The sequence below is a fragment of the Glandiceps talaboti genome, chromosome 1 (assembly GCF_964340395.1).
Source record: "Glandiceps talaboti chromosome 1, keGlaTala1.1, whole genome shotgun sequence".
Classification (NCBI taxonomy): Eukaryota; Metazoa; Hemichordata; class Enteropneusta; family Spengelidae; genus Glandiceps; species Glandiceps talaboti.
Genome location: NC_135549.1, coordinates 8976484 through 8999898, shown reverse-complemented (window position 1 = coordinate 8999898; position 23415 = coordinate 8976484). Strand labels below are relative to the sequence as shown.

Here is a 23415-nt window from a genome sequence, read left to right as displayed (position 1 = left end):
TGTCTCTTACTGTACCATATTCAAACTGTTAGTTTTTCTTAATCCAAGCAAACCTCTTCATGTGAGTAGTGATAAAAAATGGTATAAGGTTGCTAGGTATGCTATATCTGAGACACTTTTTTGCTCTTGATACGTACCATATTTTCGTTCAAAAAAACACCCAGATTTCATAGAAAATGTCATCCAGTTTGAAGTGAGCACTAGGAGAAAACTATTAATGAGATATCTGTAGATTTGAATAAGAGAGAAATGTTATTCAAATGATTTTGTAACATTTTCACGTATTTTGCTTAATAACGAAAACACTGACAACTACGACAGTGTTGTTACATACGGTAACTTTGTGGTTGCCAATATTAGTGCTCCCAAAACCAATGCCACAAAATCAGTCTTAAATCAAAGCTTTAGTATCACCTGATCTTTCGTATGAATGCTTGAGCATGACAGTTCCAGAGAAAACAGCGAGGATCACAAGACGGGTCAATATCTGTCTGTCTGAAAACTGTGACAGTGAGTGTATTTTTATGTTATAGATAAATAGTTATCATAAATTCATCATGATAATAGTGAACACACATTACTACTAATATACATAGCATTTATATTCACAGCCTGGTATTCAGTGACATAACCTTGCTTCTAATCTGTCTATTGTAGGTGAATCATACGCGGACACGAGACTTTGACTGCTGTATGGTGGTACCATTGATAGCTGATGCTACAGACAGACTAGATCTAGTCATCAGTCGCAACCCACTAGCTCAGCCAGAGATACAAAACCAACAACACATGGGATATGGCTGGCAGGAAGACCATGAAACTCATAACATCCCCAAAGGCTTATCCTCTAAGACGTTGTAACTCACTGGATGACATTGAATACAACTCAGATTTCATACTAATGTAATACTACTTCATTGCCACATTCAGAAGTGTTTGACTATCATTTCGAATATGAAGAAATTACAACGAAAATGTGGTAACCAAAACATGCAAAGTTATATTCATCTAATATGACACATACATACTTTAAGTAAGGTATGGTATTACATAGTATTTCTAGCTGTGTTCGTCCTATGTTTACCCCACTCACCTACCTCCATCTCAATGTATATGCAATATTATTATTATTATTATTATTGTTTTAAATATAAATGTATTATAAATTATATTCTTAATATTATGTTAAACTTATTGGTGCTTTGACTTTTGTCATTTTTATCCTTACAGCTTTCCTGTAACTGTTACATTTTATTACATGATGACTAAATATTGTGGGGTTGGTATAGTCCTTGTATGGAGTCGTTCACTCTTTGGTGAATTCTCAGTTATAAAAGATAGTCAATGTGTTACAGCTAGTTATTCTGTAAATGTTACGGTGAAAGCTCAAACAAAACTTAAAATTTGACGTAAAACTGTTCAGTCCTTTGAGAAAGCTGTTGTACCGGGGTAGTTGTCACTGAGCTGTCACCATGGTGACAAAGGCACCACTAACTATTTACAGCATATTGTACCATGCACAAGCCAAGTTGAAGAAAAAAGTATGGAATTTATGCCCTGGTCATTCAATGTCACAACAGTGCACGTTTACGTCACAACAACATGTGTCTACATCACTGGTTCTGCTGTGTTCAAAATATCAGTCAAAACATTCAAAATTACCATTACTTTCCCCAGTTTTTCTTTGATATTACTAGTGATGGTATAATTATGTTAATCTCCAATATTTTTCTTCATTCAGCCAGAAAATACTCTTTGACCCAAGTGTTTTGTCACTACTCATCTAGGGACTCATAGTGACAAAGTCCCCTTATGTCACTCGTATTTTCCTTGGCTGAACGAAAAAAAAGTATAGTGGGAATAACATCTAAATATCCCATTAGTGTCTGTATGATTAATGAGACTAGAAACCATGAGTTTATTGGGTTAAGTATTTGCATATCAGCTTCATATCTCATCCATCAGCATATATGTAAACCATCTAGGGGACATAGACTTTCAATATTACAATAAACATATAACTTCTCTTTTAATACGGGCAACATACAAAGCTCAGTGGATGGTTGGTTATATTCAAAATAGGGTATTAGAAAACAAGTGGGCATAAAAACCTGAATTATTTACCAATATGTTATCATTACAGCTATTGTAACTTTATGTTACCACTAAATGTGTGCTATTTCTATCATAAAATATAGACAGTTTAATTTCGTACAGACTAAATAATTTACATGTATCACTTATATAAATATACTGTATAGTTACATGGTTGCTTTCTCAGAACAGTATTGCAAGGGGCATGATGTTAAAATATACATAAACTTGAGGAGATGAGCCAATTGATAGATGATCACAAATCATACGTAAGCAACATACTTACATTACATTACATTCACATGACATATTTGGTATTGGTAAATGAGTTACAGGCCCCCTTTGCATTAGGATTCAAATCTAGGTGTGAGAAACCGTTGTTCAGCACAGCTATCGAAACAGTTTTGTCCACAACAAAGAATGGTCCCTTGTAATCCTTATTAAGATAACATTAATGTGATGACCTGGGATTGAAACATAGCCCTTTAACACTAATGTGATGACCTGGGATTGAAATATGGCCCTTTAACACTAATGTGATGACCCAGGATTGAAACCTTGCCCTTCAAACATTCCCCATGTATAGATGTGGTCTCAGTAAAAGTATTGCAATGGGTATGTCAGTAAAAACGTACACAACTTGTATTGTAAAGATCTGGAGACATTGAAGGATGAGTTTGTGCTCTGTCAAATCTAAATTTAAGATGCGAGTTCTTACCAGCATCACACAAAATCCAGGCTGTATGTAAAGTACAGATAACACTATAGTCTTCAAACCTGTACTCCTAGGATTAGCTGAAACATGGTTACATCATTTTACACTAAAGGCATGATCAGAGTTTATAAATTGACAATAATGCTATTAAAAGTATACAATCTTCAAGTGTAGATACATTTACTTCAGTTACCTTCACTTGGCATAAATTTGTATGCCAAACAAATTAGTTGATAACAGTTGTATGTGAAAAAACATGCAGTTAAATGATGTAAAACACATAGTTTTGGGTATTTATACTGTAACAGGAACACAACACTATCACTGCCTTAAAATATAGAATTTGACCTACCTAGGTGCCACAGAAATATTACAATGGCTTATATTTAGTACACAAGAGTTAAGCAGGTTTATGGGTTTTTAAGGTAAAAGTGCAATTTGGTGAAGTGAATAAGCCAAATAATTATTGGAATTCATTTTGCATATACAAGACTGAAAAGTCACAAATATGACGCACTGATGATGAATATGTTGGCACTTTGAGTTTATAGCAGGAGTTTGACATTTGACCTTATCTGCAGCGTGGTATGATTTGACCCCCTAGCCCAAGGTAACATACCATTTAGTAGTGAGAATAAGCCAACATGATTGCCACAAAACAAAATTTATTTTTGGAAGTAAAGTTTTAGCATTTATCCACATGGTGGCATTAAGTTTTGATTTCATCATCCTCACTTTTCCTTTGGCATCAAATTGTATCCTAGACTTAAAAAGTTACTTAGTGTCGTTCATCCCAAGTCAGGCTTCTCAGTAAACAGTATCTGATAGGATGGCACGACATATCATATCTTACAGACTAACCATATCTTTGTATATATATATAAAATAACAATGTTTAAACCTATGCGTTGTGGTGCTAAGTCAAAGCCAGAAACATTTACTGAGTCAGTGACCACTTTAAGCTTTAATCTTCAACACACGATGAACCAACTATTCTGATAGACTGAGATACACCCCGATTGAAAATTTGTATTTTGATCAACATTTCTAACTATGATTTCAACAAAAAACTAAACATGTGACAATCAGGTGGAAGTTCATGTAGACGTATATCAAAAATGACAGAAAATATTTATATATGTCAGTAGTGGTTAATTTTACTAACACAGTGACACATGTATGTATCTATACTGTATATGATTAATATTAGTAATGTCTTAGTTAGACAGTTGGCAGCTGTTTTGTATTATTCCTGTCTATGTAATGTCTGTTTATGTCATATTACACACAGTGTGAGAACACATCAATTTAACAGTGGCATATAGAGTCGGGCTTTTCAAATCTTCCCCACTGATGACAAATAATCTTGATTGAGGCAAGTTCCTTAGTACCCAATAAATGTATGTGTAGTGTCTAGAGCTTTAATAATTACAAATCCAAATCTTATCTTTCGCTAACAATTTTATCATGAAATGTCTTTTTGAAAAGAAGGACAAACAATATTTTACATTTGACAATACATTTAATTTTAATAAAGAGTTATCTACTTTTAACAAATATGCAGACTCTTTTGGTGTTTGTGTTTATGTATGTATGTAGGTAGGTATGTATGTATGTATGTAGGTATGTATGCATGTATGTATGTATTTAGGTATGTAGGTATGTATGTATGTATGCATGTATGTATGTAGGTATGTAGGTATGTATGTATGTATGTATGTATGTATGTATGTATGTATGTATATGTATGTATGTAAGTATGCATGCATGCATGTAGGTATGTATGTATGTATGTATGTAGGTATGTATGCTTGCATGAATTGTGTGTGTGTGTGTTTGTATGTATGTATGTATGTATGTATGTATGTATGTATGTATGTCTATGATATATGGGTGTACATGTCTGTCAGTTTATATATGTGTGTGTGTTTATCATTGTGCACAGGATAGTTGTTATCCCCAGAAAATAATGACTTGTTGGAATTTGCATAATAAAATAACAATTGTATAAATTGGAATAGACATCAAGGCACACAATTTATGATACTGTTTGTTTCATATCATTTTCCATAATTTGCATGAAAAGTTAACATTAACAGGACCATACTCTCAACCCAACATCCAAATCAAGTACCTTGCTTAAAGTTGCCATTATTAGGTTTAGCAAGAATATCATACTATTATTCTGGTCATGCAAATGTTGGTATTGTTTCCTTACCTGACCATCTTCTGAGTCTTATACAAGTCGATCTGCATTAAATGTGTCAAGCAACAGAGTGTGTTACCGAAACCCTTATTTTTTACTCCAGCCAATGTACATAACACAGCAAAGACAGTACACACGAAAACTTGTTCAGAAACTCTGAGATAACACAATGTTATATCGGTAGTAAAATGTACATCACAAAGAGACTTGGAAACTTTTCGGATTTATTGGTAACTCAAAAATTATGTCATACATGTTATATTGATACCACGTATAATAAGTGCCGTATCAGTTGTTAGACATGACACAACATAAGTATTGCACAACAAAACAATGGACCAAAAGACCATCAAGTTCTAGACTGTGGTGTCCCTTTAATCACAGACAACGACTACGTAGTCGCGTAAAGCGCCCCCAATTGTAGAAAATTGTAAATGACCGGCACCCACAACAAATGTTATTGCCAAGTTATTTGTTTCCTAAATTTTGTATAACGTAAGGAAATAAAAGTTTTGTCTATAACACCCTTCAGTAAAAAGTCAAGTTTTCATTACCAAATTTCACAGGAAAAACGAAATTATCCTCATGTTCACACGATTCCGGAAAGTATAATCGGGTTTGTCTTTCCTCTAGGTACATGTATGTGCACTACTGGAACTTAGATACATTTGTATACTGTATATATCCAGAGCTGTATTTACCTTACATGTAAAAGTTTATAATCCATACAGTCGATAGTTCATAGAAATCTTAGCCATTGGATATTTCAACAGTTGTTTTGTTCAGTAACAAAATTATATGATGCATCGAGTCAGAGTTATTGTACTTGTGCGATTATCCATTGATATGTATAGTTATTTACATGTAATTTCAAAGACTGCAGTTTCAATATCAACTAAATTTCCTACGCAATGAATAGTATGCTATACTAGTAATATGTGTAGTCAATCAGTGCAACATTTCAGTCCATGTATTACTATTGTGACACTATGATGCGATCAGTGTGACGTGATTTGAATGTGAATATGAGTGTTCATGTGAAATTAAGAGACGAGGATACAGTGATGAATATCATCAAGTCATCACCATGGTATTGATTACACGTAGTAAGAAATACATTTCCTATACAGTAACTAAACGTATCGGTGTGAGTAGTACATCATGCCAGTGTGTAGAAGGACAGACATCCAATGTACACGGTATAAGTGAGCTCACTATTCACCATTGTCATCTTCTATCAATTCTTTGAAAACTTTATCTCTTCCAATCATTAAATCTAAAGCCGTTCTATGTGTCCATGATTCACATCGCAAACTGTCCATCTCGATTTGTTGTCGGTCGGCCAATATTGCTTCAAATTCGTTGTCTAATTCCGCAATAGACAGCGATCTGTTGGGGACACATGTTCGCTTCCACTTTACTACACGCCCTCGCAGTGTTTTTAATTTGACCGCAGCACGTTCATGTTCTTTGCTTAGATTCTCTGGATTGTGTTGTGTGCCGCTGAATGCTTCCACCCCAGTTACTACTAAACTAGCCCCAAACGTAGCAAACGCCGCCGCTCTAAACTTAGGATTTCCACTCACTGAACTCGAAAGGAGTCCGCCACCGCTAGCACCAGTGACTGCCATGGCAACAGCAGTAACGTAGGTACTCCATTTTGCTCGTTTTTCCCAATGCTCGGCACTGACATAATGTGCTCCTGTACTAAGATGGAGCCAATTTTCCAACCTTTCCGCCATTTTGGTGAATTCTTCTCTTAATTTGTCTTCCTCATCTTTACTGTGATGGTGAACGGCCGGTTGTCCTTTCGATGTAAAGGCTCCCATTGTCAGAAAAATATAAGCAATTTACCTGTGCAAAGTCAGATGACATAGAGAAAGAAATCCAAAATTATTTTATGTTGAATGTCGGCCGTCCTTTCAATGTGGGTCATATGTTACATGATTGGACTTTGGCCGACGATACGATGCGCATAACATGTAATGTGTTATCCTGTACGAATGAAAAATGACAAATTTTACCGTTCACCCAATAACACTACCAAGGAATGCGCAGCCACCTGTACATTTTTGTAGTGACAACAACAGTCAAATAAGTGACTAAATGAAATGACGGTTATATTTATTATAGTTACATAGGATTAACTGTTGTTGACAGCTGAACTGGGTATGATTTATACGATATATAACAAAATAGGCTGACTGTAAGGCCCTGCCAGGGTGAAAAGCTTGGTAAGCTTACAGAAATAAGAAATATAGCTCAAGGTGTCTGGAAAATGACAGCGACGCGTATCTCAAAACAAATAAAGCTTAGCGCTTATCATATGTTAGATTAATACCGATACGGTAGAATTAATTCCCACCTAAATCTCCCACCCCACCCCATATATGTTATTCCTTTTTTTATTTATTACATATCACAATTCGCGAGGAATTGCCAAAAATACAAATCACAATACGAGAACAACACCACACACATTCGACTATAAATACATGTACAAAAACTAAACGACAACATTATAGTGATGACAGCTTGTAAAACCAAACAAATACATCACAAAATTAGAAAATGCGGTACATAACAATTCTGATACATCAAGTAAAAAAATCTAACATAGAGGTCGACAGTGTTACCTTTGTGTATAATTGCTAATTTGGATAAATTTGACCAAAGGTATAGTCAAATATTCATTATTATTGTACATTATTCATGGGATATAAGCTTATTACTGTCAAAAATGTGGAGATTTCTGTGTAAAGTTTTAGATACATAATGCCGATGTTGATACAGAATGGAAGATTTCATTGGTGATTTCAACAGAGTCATCATTCTACAAAATTAAAGTTAGAAAATAGCTTTATACTTGCACTTCTTACCAGTGGTTTTGTCAGAAAAGCGCAAAAATATATTTACGTTTGTTTTTCAGTAAATTTCAAGATATTAAAAGCAAATAAAGAAGTTTATCCATTTTGCCTCGATCGGGGAGAGTTGTAGTTGTTAACAAATTTGTATCACTTGATAATTCGGTGAACTTCGGTTATCGGGTTCTTGCAAATTTTGTGTACCACAAGAAGTCATGATGAGATCGTGTCGTAGAGAAGCAATGTCGAGTAGATACACCCCTACAGACGGACTGATCACAAATGTGCAATGATTTCATTACGTTTGATATGTTATGGTATCGCAGTTTACTCTGAAGGAGCACTCACTGATGCAAACGAAGTATAGAAACGTACTGACACGGTTTCTCAGTACCTTGGGGAATTTCAAATTCTCATTTAATCTAAATATACTCCGAGCCATAATCAATGTCTGTGTGTGATCAGTCGTCCGTGCTATTTTTCAATTCACATGTAAATCCTCCCTTTAAATTTCTTAAAAGAATAATGAATACGAAGACCTCCTTTCATTGTTTATTTACGAGGAATTTCGCATCAAGTAGATTAGAACAACACTCTGGAATGGTTAGATTACTGCTAAAATATTCATGTGCATTTTACAAATGTAAATATCATCGTCTGCTTGGTTTTGTATGACAACGCCACTAACGTGACGGATTAGACAGCTACCAGATATGGGTCAGTGTAAAGATGTGAACCGATATCCAACTTGCTATGAGTTTAGTGGAATTTAAGTGACAAGGGAAACATGTATGTATGTAGCATTGTTGTTGTTGTTGTTGTTGTTGTGTATCGTCGTCTACCTAATCAGTGACCCAAGGAGATGTGTACAAATTATGATTGTCTGTTTTTAGTTGTGTTCCCAGTGACATACATGTTATGTCACTGCTGATCCAACAGGTGGTTGGTGCCGTGACTAACGAACTCATCTGCAGACCGACCAATTACGTCTTTATGTTTGCGGCTGTCTGTCTGTCTGTCTGTCTGTCTGTCTGTCTGTCTGTCTGTCTGTCTGTCTGTCTGTCTGTCTGTCTGTCTGTCTGTCTGTCTGTCTGTCTGTCTGTCTGTCTGTCTGTCTGTCTGTCTGTTTATATGTATGTATGTATGTATGTATGTATGTATGTATGTATGTATGTATGTATGTATGTATGTATGTATGTATGTATTGCTTGTGTTATAGATATGCGAAGGCATGACTGTGTGGAGGGATGATTGAACGGTGTGTATTATTCATTAATTCATTCATTCATTCATTCATTCATCCGTTCGTTCGTTCGTTCATTCATTCATTACCAGCGTGGTTAGACTTGTATACCAGTTCTAGTATATCCCTAATTCTGGGCGACATTCATAGTAATCAACAGATCTTTGTATGCATTTGACACAATTCATTCTATCAGATATCACAAAGCTGTAATAATTCATTTTCGATCTTCAAACTTAAGTGAGCAGTTTCCATGACAAAGGCACGGACATAATTGTGTGTACAGTTAAATGAGCTAAGCTGTCAGTATATCTGAGTAGAAACTGCATTCAGGAAAAACGATTTGTAGAGATTTGTGTGTTTGCTGTCGAGTGTCTGTTATATGCAGAAAGTGTAGAAATGTTCACGTTGATTGCATTCCTCGCTGTCTTCAAGCACGCAATACTTAGACGGCAAATCGATTGTCCTTCCCAGGGACAACTGAATCGTCAACTTCGAGATGACAGTGGTCATAGCATTTCGATTTTAGCTAATAGGGGTTGAAATTACTACTTAAGAAATGAATCAATAATTTAAATACAATCGTGGCAAGCTAATTACAACCAGTGAATTCTCAGGCGTTATAATATTTATGAGAATACTCGTTGTAAAATTAGGTGTCTGTAACTCAGTGCATTAACGAAACCTCAGTATTTCTGTACAGCTGTGCATTGAAGATCAAAGATAACCATGACCACAATGCTTGTCATCTTTTACTCCATTAATGTTAACCCAGTCGCTATCAAAATGACCACCCATTTGTCGATTTGTTCACATACTAATGTTCTTGGTATTTATGTTACATTATATTATATATTTAAAAATCCTCCTGCTTTGATGAATAAAGGGATTTAATCGCTTGAATGAGCAGTATAAATTTCTAACAAAATTCACAGAAGAAAAAACCTTCTGGGTAATTTGAATAGCAATGAAATGCAATGAACTACCAACTAAATTTGGCGACGTTTACTTATTTCATCAATCATTTTGGCCCCCGATGTAATATCATGTTAACGTACGTACGTACGTGTCTTTGTATGCATGCATGTATGTATGTATGTATGTATGTATGTATGTATGTATGTATGTATGTATGTATGTATGTATGTATGTATGTATGTATGTGTGTGTGTGTATGTATGTATGTATGTATGTATGTATGTATGTATGTATGTATGTATGTATGTATGTATGTATGTATGTTTATATGTATGTATGTATGTATGTATGTATGTATGTATGTCTGTATGTATGTATGTATGTATGTATGTATGTATGTATGTATGTATGTATGTATGTATGTATGTATGTATGTATGTATGTATGTATGTATGTATATATAGTCTTGGATAGTATTGGGAGGATAGTGTCACTAGGCCTAATAGGGTGATTGGTTGGTCAAGTTGTTTAGTTTGTTATTTTGTGTGTTGGTATGTGCAGTGTAGGCATTGGTAAACTTAGTTTTTACTTCAAGTAGTTAGCAAACAAGTTCTTGTATAGGTATATTATTAGAGTCAAGACGGTCATTGACACAACAGCTTACAAACCATTACTGTATCGTATGTGTTACGGCTTTCACTGTGTCTAACCGTGGATCTATAATATTAGATCCATGGTCTAACAACACTCACCGACTTCTTTTATTGTTCAAAGAGACATAGTAAACTAAGAAATGACAGTACTGCTCAAATGTACTTTGACGAGTAACCGCAAACATTGCTAGACGTCAGATTTGGCAGTGTGATGTAACGGGTATTCACATTTGTTTGGCCGCTAGTTCCAATCGCTACTATGCTATGGTTTACCTCCCTAACAACCGTAAACAAAGAGGGAACATAGCGGCCCAGGTGATCTCAAAACAGCAAGTGACACTTGAAAAATAGTCGAAATAGACTGACCGGAACATAAATCAAAGTCAATCTAAAAGAACTCAATATGAAGTTACATCGAGCGAAAGCAAACTCGCGAAATCAATACATTCTTTGTGACCTGTTTTGACCCCAGTACACCTTTATGCAAATATGATGCAAAAATTGCAAGGGCAATATTGAGTGTTTTTACGGCAGCTGGTTTGTGAGTTGGTCTGATTCGTAGCGTTATCTTTAATAAGACAGGTGCACAGTTGCCTATTTCCGTCTATGATTTTATAATCAGGAAATGCTTCATATGAAAATTGACTAGCGCAAGTGTTATGACGACTGTATCAAGTACTCAAAGCGTGAGCCGACATCTCGGATGGTTGACGTGTGTGAGGTGTGTGTAGTTCGTGTAGTTCGTGTACGCATGCGCTAATTAATTGTTGGGTTTGCTAGGTGAAGCGGTATTGAGCTAAAGGCATTTACATGAAGTCCTTTCTTGTTGCTATTTAGACCTGAAATCTGGACATTGGACTATCTGTAATGTCGTTGACGGCGGCCAAATCGGCGCGTTGGTCTAACGGGAAGTAAGGTTGCGATGTAAGCCAACGAGTGCCTGTTACAGTTTTCAACAAGGTGAGAAAAATTAGTAATAGTAATAGTATATGTTATATGTAAATTGTGGTAAACTGGTGTCGCATTCAGGTAGGGGGTCGTTGTTTTCGCTGTTGTTTACGAATCACGTCAGCAAACAAGCCACCGAAACGGTAGATCGGTACTCTATAACGGAATGGCTGGAAAGAACTGACACTAATACTTTTACGATACAAAAAACGTATACACATGTCGTATGTGAGTCGTGGTGTTTGTGTTTGAGTATATTAAATGTCGAGCTCAAGGTGGACTTGACGGGGAAGTGACTTCTATACGTAGGGGGCGTTCATTTTGAGGAATTGCTCTGTACTACCATTTACTGACAACTCCTTCAATGTCACAGTTTATTAACACCGATGGTATGATGGAAGAAGCCACACTGAACCGTAATCATAATGTTATATTTTACTGAGCTATATGCTATTATTTTATTATGAAGGCATAGAAATGATACACCCTGACTACTGTATCCTAGGTTATAGCTACCTACACATAGGTCGTATAACATTGTGCCTTTACAACCGCTGCATACTTGTAAATTGTATAGCAAATTCTCAAAGTGTTTTGAAATCATACGAGTCTTATTTCTACTTGAACTGATATGAGCTGCTTATATCACTGTTGTCAAACATATTACTGTACAGTTGGACAATATTTCATTTTTACACTGTGTAGTCACTGAGAAGTAGTGTAAATCTATCTAACATGCATTTATTTCTGATGGTACCATCAATCTACCGATTTTACATGTAAACCAGTAAATTTAAATTCCAGCCCCATGATGTGTAGATAAAAACTCTGTCCGTAGAAACCACTAAACTGCAATATATACAATCAACAAACAGCTACTCCAGGAAGGGATGAAATCCTCTGTCAATATTTTCAATAATCTTGAAGCCACCCCTAAGTATTCACGTGGTCATTATAGTGGGTTTACTTTAAACAAACTGATTTTAGTATTTCGTGTCATTTGTCTCTGTTACCTGCATTCTTATACAACTAAAAGGCTGTGCATGCGTTGCTTAGCTACTGCAACATGTGGATAGATTTCTAATTTGACCTTTTATTTTAGAACGTTTGCCCGCCGGCTATCATGTTCCAATTTAGTTACACAATGTGACAGTCACATAGGGGAAGGGGAACTATGTGACTTTCGTGATTGCACTTTAAGACCTACCACATTGCTGGGGTTGAAACAAGTCGATTCTGTAATAAGTCAATTTTGGCTGACATTGGGACCCATGGTGAAGACTAATGTGTCGATATATTTGACCAAACCATGACTCCTCGTGTATGGGCTTACATTTTGATTATGTATTATCTCTGTGTCGTTTATCTTTTAAAAAAATGAACTTGACATTCATATTTAACGAAATGAAGCCGTCGTTTACAACAAAAACATCCGAACATTTTATTTCATTTTTATCACGTTTGAAAGATTTGCAATCACAAATTAGGACAGAATACAAACAAAGGATATAAAAAGGGGGATTAGCACGACCCTTGTTGTGATAGCACAGGACCTGGTTGTAACCAATAACATGTAATCAATCGTTCGATTCTTATCGCTGTGTGATTTTATACAGAATGTGATTTTTTACCCTCAGGTATCCCTCTTTTTCACCCGACTGGTTTTCTTTAAACCAAATTCCCTGCCCTGTCTGCCGATTTCCGCGTATTATGAGTGAGTCTTTGATTACATTGCCCAACATATAATTCGTTTTAACCCCGCCATTCAATTTCGTCGCAGTGTTTGCTTCACGAATCTCATGGTAACGGTTACCCCTAATCTGACCCCAATCTAGCCTGACGAAGCTATTATCTTCGGGATGAATTTATTCTTTTGCGAGCATACGTCAATGCGTTTTATGCCTTTGTTCAAGCGCTTTATTCATGTTCCTGTGAATTGTTTAGCTCTCTATTGTTGTACATAACGGTACCAAGTCTCGCTGATGACCTTTCAACAATCTTCCTTTTTAACTGGAAAAGACTGAGCGGTATACGTTTGTGTATTTTGAGTTTATGTTATAAAGCCCGACGGAGTATTAGTTTCAAGAGTTGCGTAATGACGCGTAACGCAGTAGCGACGGCTTTTACCAAAATTGCATATCGCACCTATGTACACTGTCACGCCCATTTCATCCTGTGAATAACCCCTATATAGTAATTTATAGAGTCCAAACTTGTTTATTAGTTTTTACGATTCGTTTACACTTGGTAGTGGCATCAATACAATAAAAATATACCTCTGGATTAGTAACAGGATTTCACTGATAGCAGGACCGAGTATTTTATTTATTACAGGCAAGTAACTGTTATCACTGTTAGTTTCAGATACATGATAAAGATGTCATATTAATGTCGAAAATGTTGACAGTTGTTTTGGCATTTATTTTTAAAATTTTGTACAATTTCCGTGACGCCCCGAAGACGTGAAACTTTGTTTTAATATTGAATTAATAATTCAATTTACATCTGAGCCTTTCCTGGACAATATATATTAACTATTGGGATTGTATTTAGCCTGTAAACATTTTAACATTCAGCAATTGGTAATCGTAATGAAAATGCTTTTAATAGGACGGTGTTGTTTTATCATCGTGATATGATTTAGTAACAAATAAACAGGGTTGACAGGAAGCTGACATTAAACTTACTAGTATTAAGTATACATGGTAGTTAGTTTAGAAAAGTTTACACGTTACTATAGATATGACGTGTGGTGGGACATTGTATTGTGCATGATAACAAAACAAAGTTGAATGTCGAATTCACCCCGGAAACACAATAAACAAGAACGCGGAGGCTATCACGCAGAGACAGAACTCTATACTATTTTGTCATCGATGGGTCCCTTCTACGTAAAGTAGCAATGTTCACTCATCCGTGTTTTGTGACCGGAGAAACACCCCTCACCTGTATCACATTATATTACTTTATTGACAAACTGGTATCAAGTTTGCCGCCATTTTAATGAACCGCCCTAATAGGCCTAAAGCCTTGCTTTTGCCGTGTACTTGTTATCACCACAGGCCAGGTATTTAGAAAGAATATGATAAAACACTCCCAAGGTCACAGGTCATCGCCTGTCACCACTCGATTTATCCAAGGTCAAAATTAGAGTGCTTCATCAAATATACATTATCTATTTATCACAAGGTGAACTTATACATTGCGTAGTGAGACAGGCATGCCTTAATCGTTAACCAGTATTTATAGAACGTCGTTTATTTTAGTCCATTTCCTTTCATTTTCTTACCATTGTCCAAACTTAAGGAATATCGTGAGAACGTATGTTACATCCATCCATTAATTTTTGAAAACTGTTTGCGCGGAAGAGAATCAACAAGGCTTAGCCAAGCTTGTTGTCATGAAGACGTCCCGCAATGAATGCCCCTAAGATACTTCAAGGGAAATTATGTTCCGATCTGTTCATATCCTTAAATTACAATTTGGTCTTTTCATTAAAAGTGTACACTTAAGAAATCCATTGTCATCTTGTTCTAGAGTAATGAACATGACCTATTAAGATTGACACCTAGATACAATTCAATGATTATACTAGTGTATTTCATCAAAAGCCGTCACGAATAGGAACTAGTCGTTTCTATAGAAACAATGTGTTTTGCATCTTTTTGTGAAGGCTAAAAACGAAAATAGATATAATTGCTTAACACAAACATGCATGTAACAATGAACATTCAACCGTACATTGAGTGGAATTTCTGCACATCTCTCAACCCCCTTCATTTGTTGTACATGTTTTCTTTTTATTGATAGTGAAAATATATGATATTCTGTACATTTTTAAATATAAGTGTTATGGATTATTGAAATCCACCAGCTGTACCCCTTTCCTATAATCTATTTCTGGGAGCTTCACATGCCAAAAAAATTTATTATTTCCGTTTTTTCCCTGTTGTCCAGGTATAACCTTTCATCATAAAATGAGTATGAGGACGCCAGTAGCCGATGACAGCGTCACTAATGTTAGCAACCCAACGGATCCCTTGGGTAGCACAACAGACGTTGCCACCGTCTTCGGTGGTACAGATTACTACGGTTCCAACGCCGATGTTAGCGACATTACGAAAGACGCCCGCAGTGAGAGAATGGTACCGAAGTTCATCGATCGACGACTTCCTCCTCAACTTCTAAAGGGTTTGAAAACGAAGAAGAAGAAAGCGAAAAACAAAAAAGGTATAACAAGTTGAATATATCAGTTATATAAGCGGGAATATTTGGGGATAAGCGAGCTGGTAATTATTGTAATCTTTACAGGCTGTAACTTTTGATGTTTGATAATGAATTCACATTTATATCCAAGCCAACTGAAAAGCTGTGTCAGAAAATTACACTTTACGCCATATTACATATAAAGCCTATATTTGAATCTAAATGAATAAAATTCAATTTCCGTTCCATATTGTGTAAGGCAGGTCTTTGAATTACAAAATCCTTTAGTATAAATACCCAATTTTATGCATCATGGGATCGGTGTCATAAATAGAGGACAGATGACGTCATGAATACATTATGTTAAACTCTGAGTTCATCGTTTGAGTTTAGATTTCATCTAAATGTCAAAGTGTTTCCTAGTTATCAAATAGAGAAGAAAGATAATTGAGTGGGGGGGGTATAGATTACGTACGCACATCTATTAGCCGGTCGTTGAACACTGGTCGTACTGCAATAATCCTACGTTCAGTATATAGGTCAGGTTTTGTTTGGTTTCGTCACGTTGCCATGGCATGAAATCCAGTCCTAATTCGATTAGAATCATATAGCCTAGATCGTGTTTTGTTTGGTTTCGTGACGTTTCTATGGTTTGTTTAGTTCGCTATCACGTTGCCATGGCATTATATCCATTCCTAATTCCATAAAAAATATATAGCCCAGATCGTGTTTTAATTTTGTTTGGTTTCGTCATGTTGGTATGGGTTGTTTGGTTCGTCACGTTGCCATGACATCAGACCCATTTCTCATTCCATAAAACTTATTGTCTAGGTCGTGTTTTGTTTGGTTCAACCATGTTGCTATGGCTGTAAAACCATTTATCATTTCATACACATATGTATTATAAATCAATATATACAAACAGACAATTTTCTAATTAGTAATTCATATTATATTATGATGAAAAGGTTACTGAACAACTCATAACGGTTATCATACCGATAGGCCTACGCATAGGCGTTCGATTAAATCGATTGAAAGAGGTTTTCACATTTTTTATATAGAACATGTAGAATGACCCGTTCTTGCATGCAAACCAGAGCTGACATTTTCTTCTTCGTCAGCGAAATATCTTACCGTAAAAGAGACCGTGGTTTACGACGATTGTAATGACTCAAATTTCAGTGTACCGTCAGACAACTGATTAATTTTGTAGATATACGATATATATATATATATATATATATATATATATATATATATATATATATATATATATATATATATATATATATATATATATATATATATATATATATAAATTAGTATTCCTAGCCTATATTAAAATGTAGTGAAACCAGCGTTCGTTACAAATGTAATGCATTCATTCCAGTTGTACCCGTCTGGTTAGCTAGACATCGAAGATCAATTATCTTTGTTCATGTTGGACACACGCAAATGACACCAATTAGTTACCTATCAGGAGTAAAGTTTTATAATGTTTATTTTTCCAGATGGAAAAAGCAGTTTACCGTTGAAGGACATCGAAAATGCCGTCGCAACAGAGCTGAAGGAGCATCGACAAACAGAAGAAGAACGAATATTAAAAGATGATCAAGAAAAACCTCATCTTGAACTTCACCTTGCCTATATCAAGAAAGAAACCAATCTTCTCAAGTCATTAGGACGAATCTATTTAGAGAGAGGGAAAGTGACAAAGGAGTACATGGACTTTATCAAGGCGGCTGCTTTGTATAACGGGGTTCTTTTCAGACTCAAAAAATTAAAGGACACGCCGGCTAGTATTGAAAACATAGAAGAGCGATTGAAAGCTCTCGAGGTGACTTTCATCGCTACATTTCTCGGTGAAGAGAAAGCGAAAAATATATCTCAGGGTAAAAGTCAGCGCCACGTTGTGTTGTTGGAGCGGTTGCGGAAAGAATGTGAAAAAGAACTACATGACTTAAAGCAAAACTGTGATCCATCCACGGCTGGTGGTGACGATGAGTGGCAACATTTACTGAAAACTAAACGAGTCAGGGGAACACGGTGTATACATCAGAACATTGCCGACAAATTGCAGAATATGATGAGAGCCTTAGTAGAGGAATCCATCGCTGTGCTTGGAGAACCTCCATGTGCGTTCGCTGTTCTTGGTTTGGGAACTCTTGCTAAGCAGGAAATCACGCCGTATTCGGAAATAGAATTTGCAATCTTATTAGGTAACAGTGAGAGTGCGAATCAAGATCAGTGCAAGAAGTATTTCCGTGTTATGACAACTCATATGTTCATAAAGATTCTAGCGTTGCAAGAAACTCCCATACACGCACTGGGGATCAAATCACTAAATGATCTTTTAAGTCCGTACGGTGATTGGTATTTTGATCAAACAACTCCAAGTGGTCTTGGCTTCGATAACTTTATGCCATGGGCATCCCGAACACCTCTTGGAAGAGAGGCTATCGGGAAGAAAAAAGCAACCGATTTGATTCGGACTCCGGAGCAGATGGCTTTGTTGTTGACAGAGTTATCTAACGATGAAGATAGTCATGCTATGGCCGATAGTCTTCGCCATTCATGTTTCATCACCGGTGACAGATCGCTGGAAATTGACTATCAGAGCAGGAAATCAATACTGTTTGATTCGTCTAGAACAACCATGAGAACTGAAATAGAAAGCTTGACCAGTCTTACCTTTCCGACTGTTGGCAGCGAGAGGGCGCGCTCCAATCTCATCTCTTTGGTTACGAATTACACCATGGGTATTGAAGGTGACAAGAAGAGATATACAATTGGGAAAGATCTTCGTAATTTCCTTAAAGTCGTTTACGGAATCGCAGATTATTTTGGCGCTTCGTATGACAGTCCCTGGGACGCCGTTGACGAGCTTCGACGGATGAGAATTATTTCCCCTGATGCAACCACAAATCTACACATCGTCATATCGTTTATAACGGAACGACGTTTGCGACATCACGTTCAGTTACATAGCGCTGAAACTTCGAATGGGTCGACGGCAATCTTTGACACATTTACCGATGCTGAAGCTTTGTTTCGTTTCTATAATGTCATGCTGCCCTTATGCGAGGCAGTTCAACGGACGCTACTATCGAACTCCGATGAACATGTCGATAGGAGAGCGTTGAAGGGCAATCCTTTATTTGATAACTCGCCTAAAACTCGTGCTTTGATTCATTTACATCTAAGACAGTACACAGAAGCTGAAATCTGTTTGAGGCAACTATTGGAAGAAAATCCGGACGATAACAAGAGTCTTCTGGATATCATATGTGTGATATTCAAAACTGGAAAACTCAATAAAACCGACGAGAAACCCGAAGGTAGTGGACCAAGAAGTCAAGCAACTGAATCTATCAAAGACATGATAATCAGAAGACCGCTTAAAAAGAACGTTTCACCACGATCTCGCATCCTCAAAGACGCGACATTTAACTATAATACGATGGGAACGAAATTGTCTCCACGTTCGATCATACCAAAAGAGAAATTGGGAGATACGTCAACCGACTCGACTCCACGAAGTGTTAAATCGTACCAATCACGTGAAGATGAAAAAGACCCCAAGAAACTTCTCATCGCAAGACTTGGCAGTATAGATGGCTTGAAAGTGCTATTAAAGCAAGCCGACACTTCCATCACTGAAATGTTCGAAGGCAATCGCAACGTAGAAGCGACACCAGAACTGGCTGTGACGTTCAATAATTTAGCAGTGGCCTGGTATCACTTTGGAGACCCGAGAAAAACTCTGATGTATTTCCAGCGCTCCTTGCAGTTGTGGAAGGATGTGTATGCAGACAGTTTTGCCCACTTCAATATCGTCGATACCCTAAACAAGATCGGTTTACTACAATCCGAGTTAGGAAAACCTGAGTTAGCGCTCAACTTTCACTACCGCGCACTTGAACTCTTGGTCACGTTAACAGGTGGTAATAAAGTTCAACCTGATATTGCCATGACTTTGAACTTTCTTGGTAACGTGTACCGAATTCAGACCCTTCCACATAAAGCCCTGGCGTGCTATGACGAGGCAATTCATATCTTTCGTAGGATCCATCGGGACCAGGTTTCACACCCTGACGTGGCTCTGACATTGGATAACCTCGGGTGTATATGGGCAGCATTCGGAGAAGTAGCTAGAGCAAAAATCTACCACTCGATGGCGCTAGACATGTACAGTAACAGTAGCAGCGCTATATCACTCATTCAAATAGCTGACTGTATGTGTCATATGGGAGATTGTCACCGAGCTGATGGAGATTTCAAAGATGCAGTAACGCACTTTGCTCGAGCATTGAATCTTTATGAATATATCTTCGGCAAAGAAATTCCACATTCTCGCACTGCGAAAGCGCGATGTAATATAGGTAAGGTGTGGGATTCGCTTGGTGAGCATAAAGATGCTATCAGTTATTACGAGCAAGCACTAGCTGTGTACAAGAAAGTCTATGGAGATGACTATCCACATCCCGCCATTGCATCCACCTACGGTGACATGGGCAATTCATTCGACTCAACAGGAGAATATCGAAAGGCAATTAGTTTCCACGAGAAAGCACTCAGTTTGTTCAGACGCCTGTATGGCATGGAAGCTGTCAACGTTAATATTGCGAAAACTCTGAGCGACTTGGGAAACGCGTCTTTCGCGATGGGTGACAGTCATAACTCTATCAGTTATCATGAACGAGCCCTTAAAATGTGCCGTAAAATTTTCGGCGAGAAGACAGCTCATCCACACATTGCATCATCTTTGGTCAACCTTGGATCAGCCTGGGGAACGCTTGGTGAATACCGCAAGACGGTGGAGTATCTAGAAGAAGCACTCGACATGTACAGACGAATCTTTGGAAAACCGCGTCCCATACACCCGGATGTCTCCGCATCCCTCAGTAACCTTGGGAACGCATTGGATGCTCTGGGTGAAGCAGATAAGGCAGTGAAATACCACGAGGAAGCATTAGAAATGAAGTTGCAAATTTACGGCGAAGGTGTCGCACATCGAGACATCGCTTGGTCGTTGAATAATTTAGGAAATGTCTTTGACTCTCTGAAGAACTACGAAAAGGCAGAGATTTACTACCACCAAGCACTGGAAATGAAAGTTAAGCTTTATGGAAGTGATACACCAAACCCCGATGTGGCTCGATCAATGCATAACATCGGCAGTACGCTTGATAAGATGGGGAAACATGTGGAAGCGCTCAAGTATATGGAAGCATCATTGGGAATGTACAGTCATATCTTGCCATACGGTGCCGTCCATCCAGACGTATCACAGTCTCTGTACAGTATGGGTCTGATCCAAACACACGTCGGTCAGCCAGCCAAGGCTATCCTCTATCACAAGGAGTCTTTAATAATGAAGAGGTTACTCTATGGAGAGGAATCAGCTCATCCAGACACCATGCAATCGCTCAAAGAATTAGCCTTTCTCTACTGTACGTTAGGAGACTACGATATCGGAATGGCCTACTTCGACGAAGCTGTATCAATGGCCAAAGCTAGCTTCGGTGAAAACCATGAAGAATATGAAATAATTAAAGGTATGCGAGACGATTTCCTGTTGACGACGGTTCGGCATGGAACTAGGAGTAATTAGCAACACTGTCATCGACTGTAACACCCTGACATTGTCTCATAGACGTAGAAGCTACATCTACAACTCTTAACGATTTCTCGTGACGTCAAACTTTGTCGCAACACAAACTAGTGACAATACGATAAGTGCCAGATATTGAAATACCCCGCACCGCGATTTAAATTCACATTTACATTTCGTTGATCAAAGAGGGGACATTTCAAATACGTATACACTAGATGTTAGTCTCTTTTGCAAATTAAACTTTACGAACTCCTGATTTTCATGACATGTTTTATCATGGATTCGATTTTTATATCAACATGACATGCAAGCACACAATTCAAATCTTTTCTTAATACTAAATACTGTGAGCATGGGTACACAGACATATTTTGAACTGACAAATACTAAACCGTGGAAGTAAAGACATGTGCGCATGCGTTTGCCAAAATTTTGTTTACATCTGATAAATTTTAACACAGCTTAAAAACAATGTAGTGGGATAGTTTCCATAAAATTTGATTCTCTTTGCAGTAATTTTTTGCATTTATTTAGTAACTCGTTACATTATGAATCTTTTAAAATAAACTCTTTAAGGAAAGACAACTCGCTTTATATTACAAATGTAACGGAGCGCTTTTTACTTTTAAAAACGTATAATTCCGTCAAAACGAAAGACGCGGCTGTTGTGCCCTTTCGTTTTCGTAGAATGTCTTCTGTCTCTATGACACTTTTACTCAAACAACACAAAGTTGAATGACTAGTCTTGTTATATTATCGTAATTTTGGATAAAGTAGGAACTTAAAACTCAACTATAGGGTGCAGGTACGCCATGATCACGTAATATTGGTTGTCGAGTCAAAACGTTTGGAAACCCTTTGAGTTGAGCTTTGTGGTCTCGCAGTTCTCATTTGTGTTTTTGGATATATATATATATATATATATATATATATACATGTTGGATTGAACTGGATTTATAAGATGGGTTACTTTTAGGAGAGAATTTTGTTCTAAAATCTTGTCATGCCAACAAATCTAAGACAAAGAAACATTCACTGACATTGTCTTAATAAATCTTAACTATGTCAATATCTTCACGGAAGTAAGTATGCTCGGAAACTGTAACTGTATACTTGTACCTTTTATTTGTTTTAATAATATCGTACCTGTGTAAACACGCGGTACTAGCGGTGGGTTGGAGTCTTCATGCATTTTGAGAATCAAATTACGTCACCCTGTTCTAGTGTTGTCAACACAATATTACATAAATAGCACTGACTTGCACAGCCATATTGGCAAATTTCAAACTACAACGGGTACTTTTAACTTCGTTTTGAAAAGTATAAAAATTAACCCAAATATATTTGGGTGCATAACATGTCGGTAGAGTTCATCAGCTATATTTATGTCTTTGTAAGAGCAATACCCCTCTCCAATATTGAAGTGAAAGGGGGGCGGGTATATTTGTCCCAACCCATATCGACATGCATACGTTCTCATCAACTGATACGTCACAGGTAATGTCTTATACGTCACAGGTAATGTCTTATACGTCACAGGTAATGTCTTATACGTCACAAGTAATATCTATCGTGAGCTCTTTTTTATATTTTGATATTTTTTTCAGGAATCATGACTAATTAAATTGTTTAAGATATAATTAAATGTATATAATGAATTATTAGAAATGTACTGTTCGATATCCCCGTTTAATGTAGTTAGTGGGTCATTTGATGAAAGTTATTTAGTCTAAGTTACAATTGAACGTCTTGTATGTTTCATAAACTCACCATTAGGTCAAATAAATTTACAACCTTCTCAAAGTACTATAATCTTGAATTTATTCTAATCTGACATCTTGTAAATACTAAATAGTAAGGCACCAAATGTATAGTTTATTTGCTATTCTGTATATATACCATAATATGTTTGGTTCACTGGCAACTCAACAATGGTTAAAATATTAAA

General features: G+C 36.8%; 2 protein-coding genes across 2 annotated transcripts in view; both read left to right on the top strand.

Annotated features, from left to right (window-relative positions):
• The window catches only part of LOC144450145 (glutamate receptor-interacting protein 1-like), a 40214-nt gene extending 39334 nt beyond the window's left edge, over positions 1–880 (top strand). The window contains exon 18 of the mRNA XM_078140751.1: positions 658–880. Within this exon, the coding sequence (XP_077996877.1) occupies positions 658–861 (204 nt within the window). The 3' untranslated portion in view covers positions 862–880. The remainder of the gene's footprint in view (positions 1–657) is intronic.
• Positions 881–11394: 10514 nt separating this feature from the next.
• Positions 11395–23415, top strand: LOC144436241 (uncharacterized). Its single transcript, XM_078124985.1, has 4 exons — positions 11395–11409; positions 11531–11653; positions 15599–15871; positions 17362–23415. The coding sequence occupies exons 3-4, from the start codon at positions 15619–15621 to the stop codon at positions 21462–21464; spliced, it is 4356 nt and encodes a 1451-aa protein (XP_077981111.1). The 5' UTR covers positions 11395–11409; positions 11531–11653; positions 15599–15618; the 3' UTR covers positions 21465–23415.

Bases quoted from the DNA above. Each gene is read 5' to 3' on its own strand.
- LOC144436241 (XM_078124985.1), top strand. From the start codon at position 15,619: ATGAGTATGAGGACGCCAGTAGCCGATGACAGCGTCACTAATGTTAGC. The intron at 15,872-17,361 runs GTATAACAAGTT...TTATTTTTCCAG, and splicing joins GAAAGCGAAAAACAAAAAAG to ATGGAAAAAGCAGTTTACCG.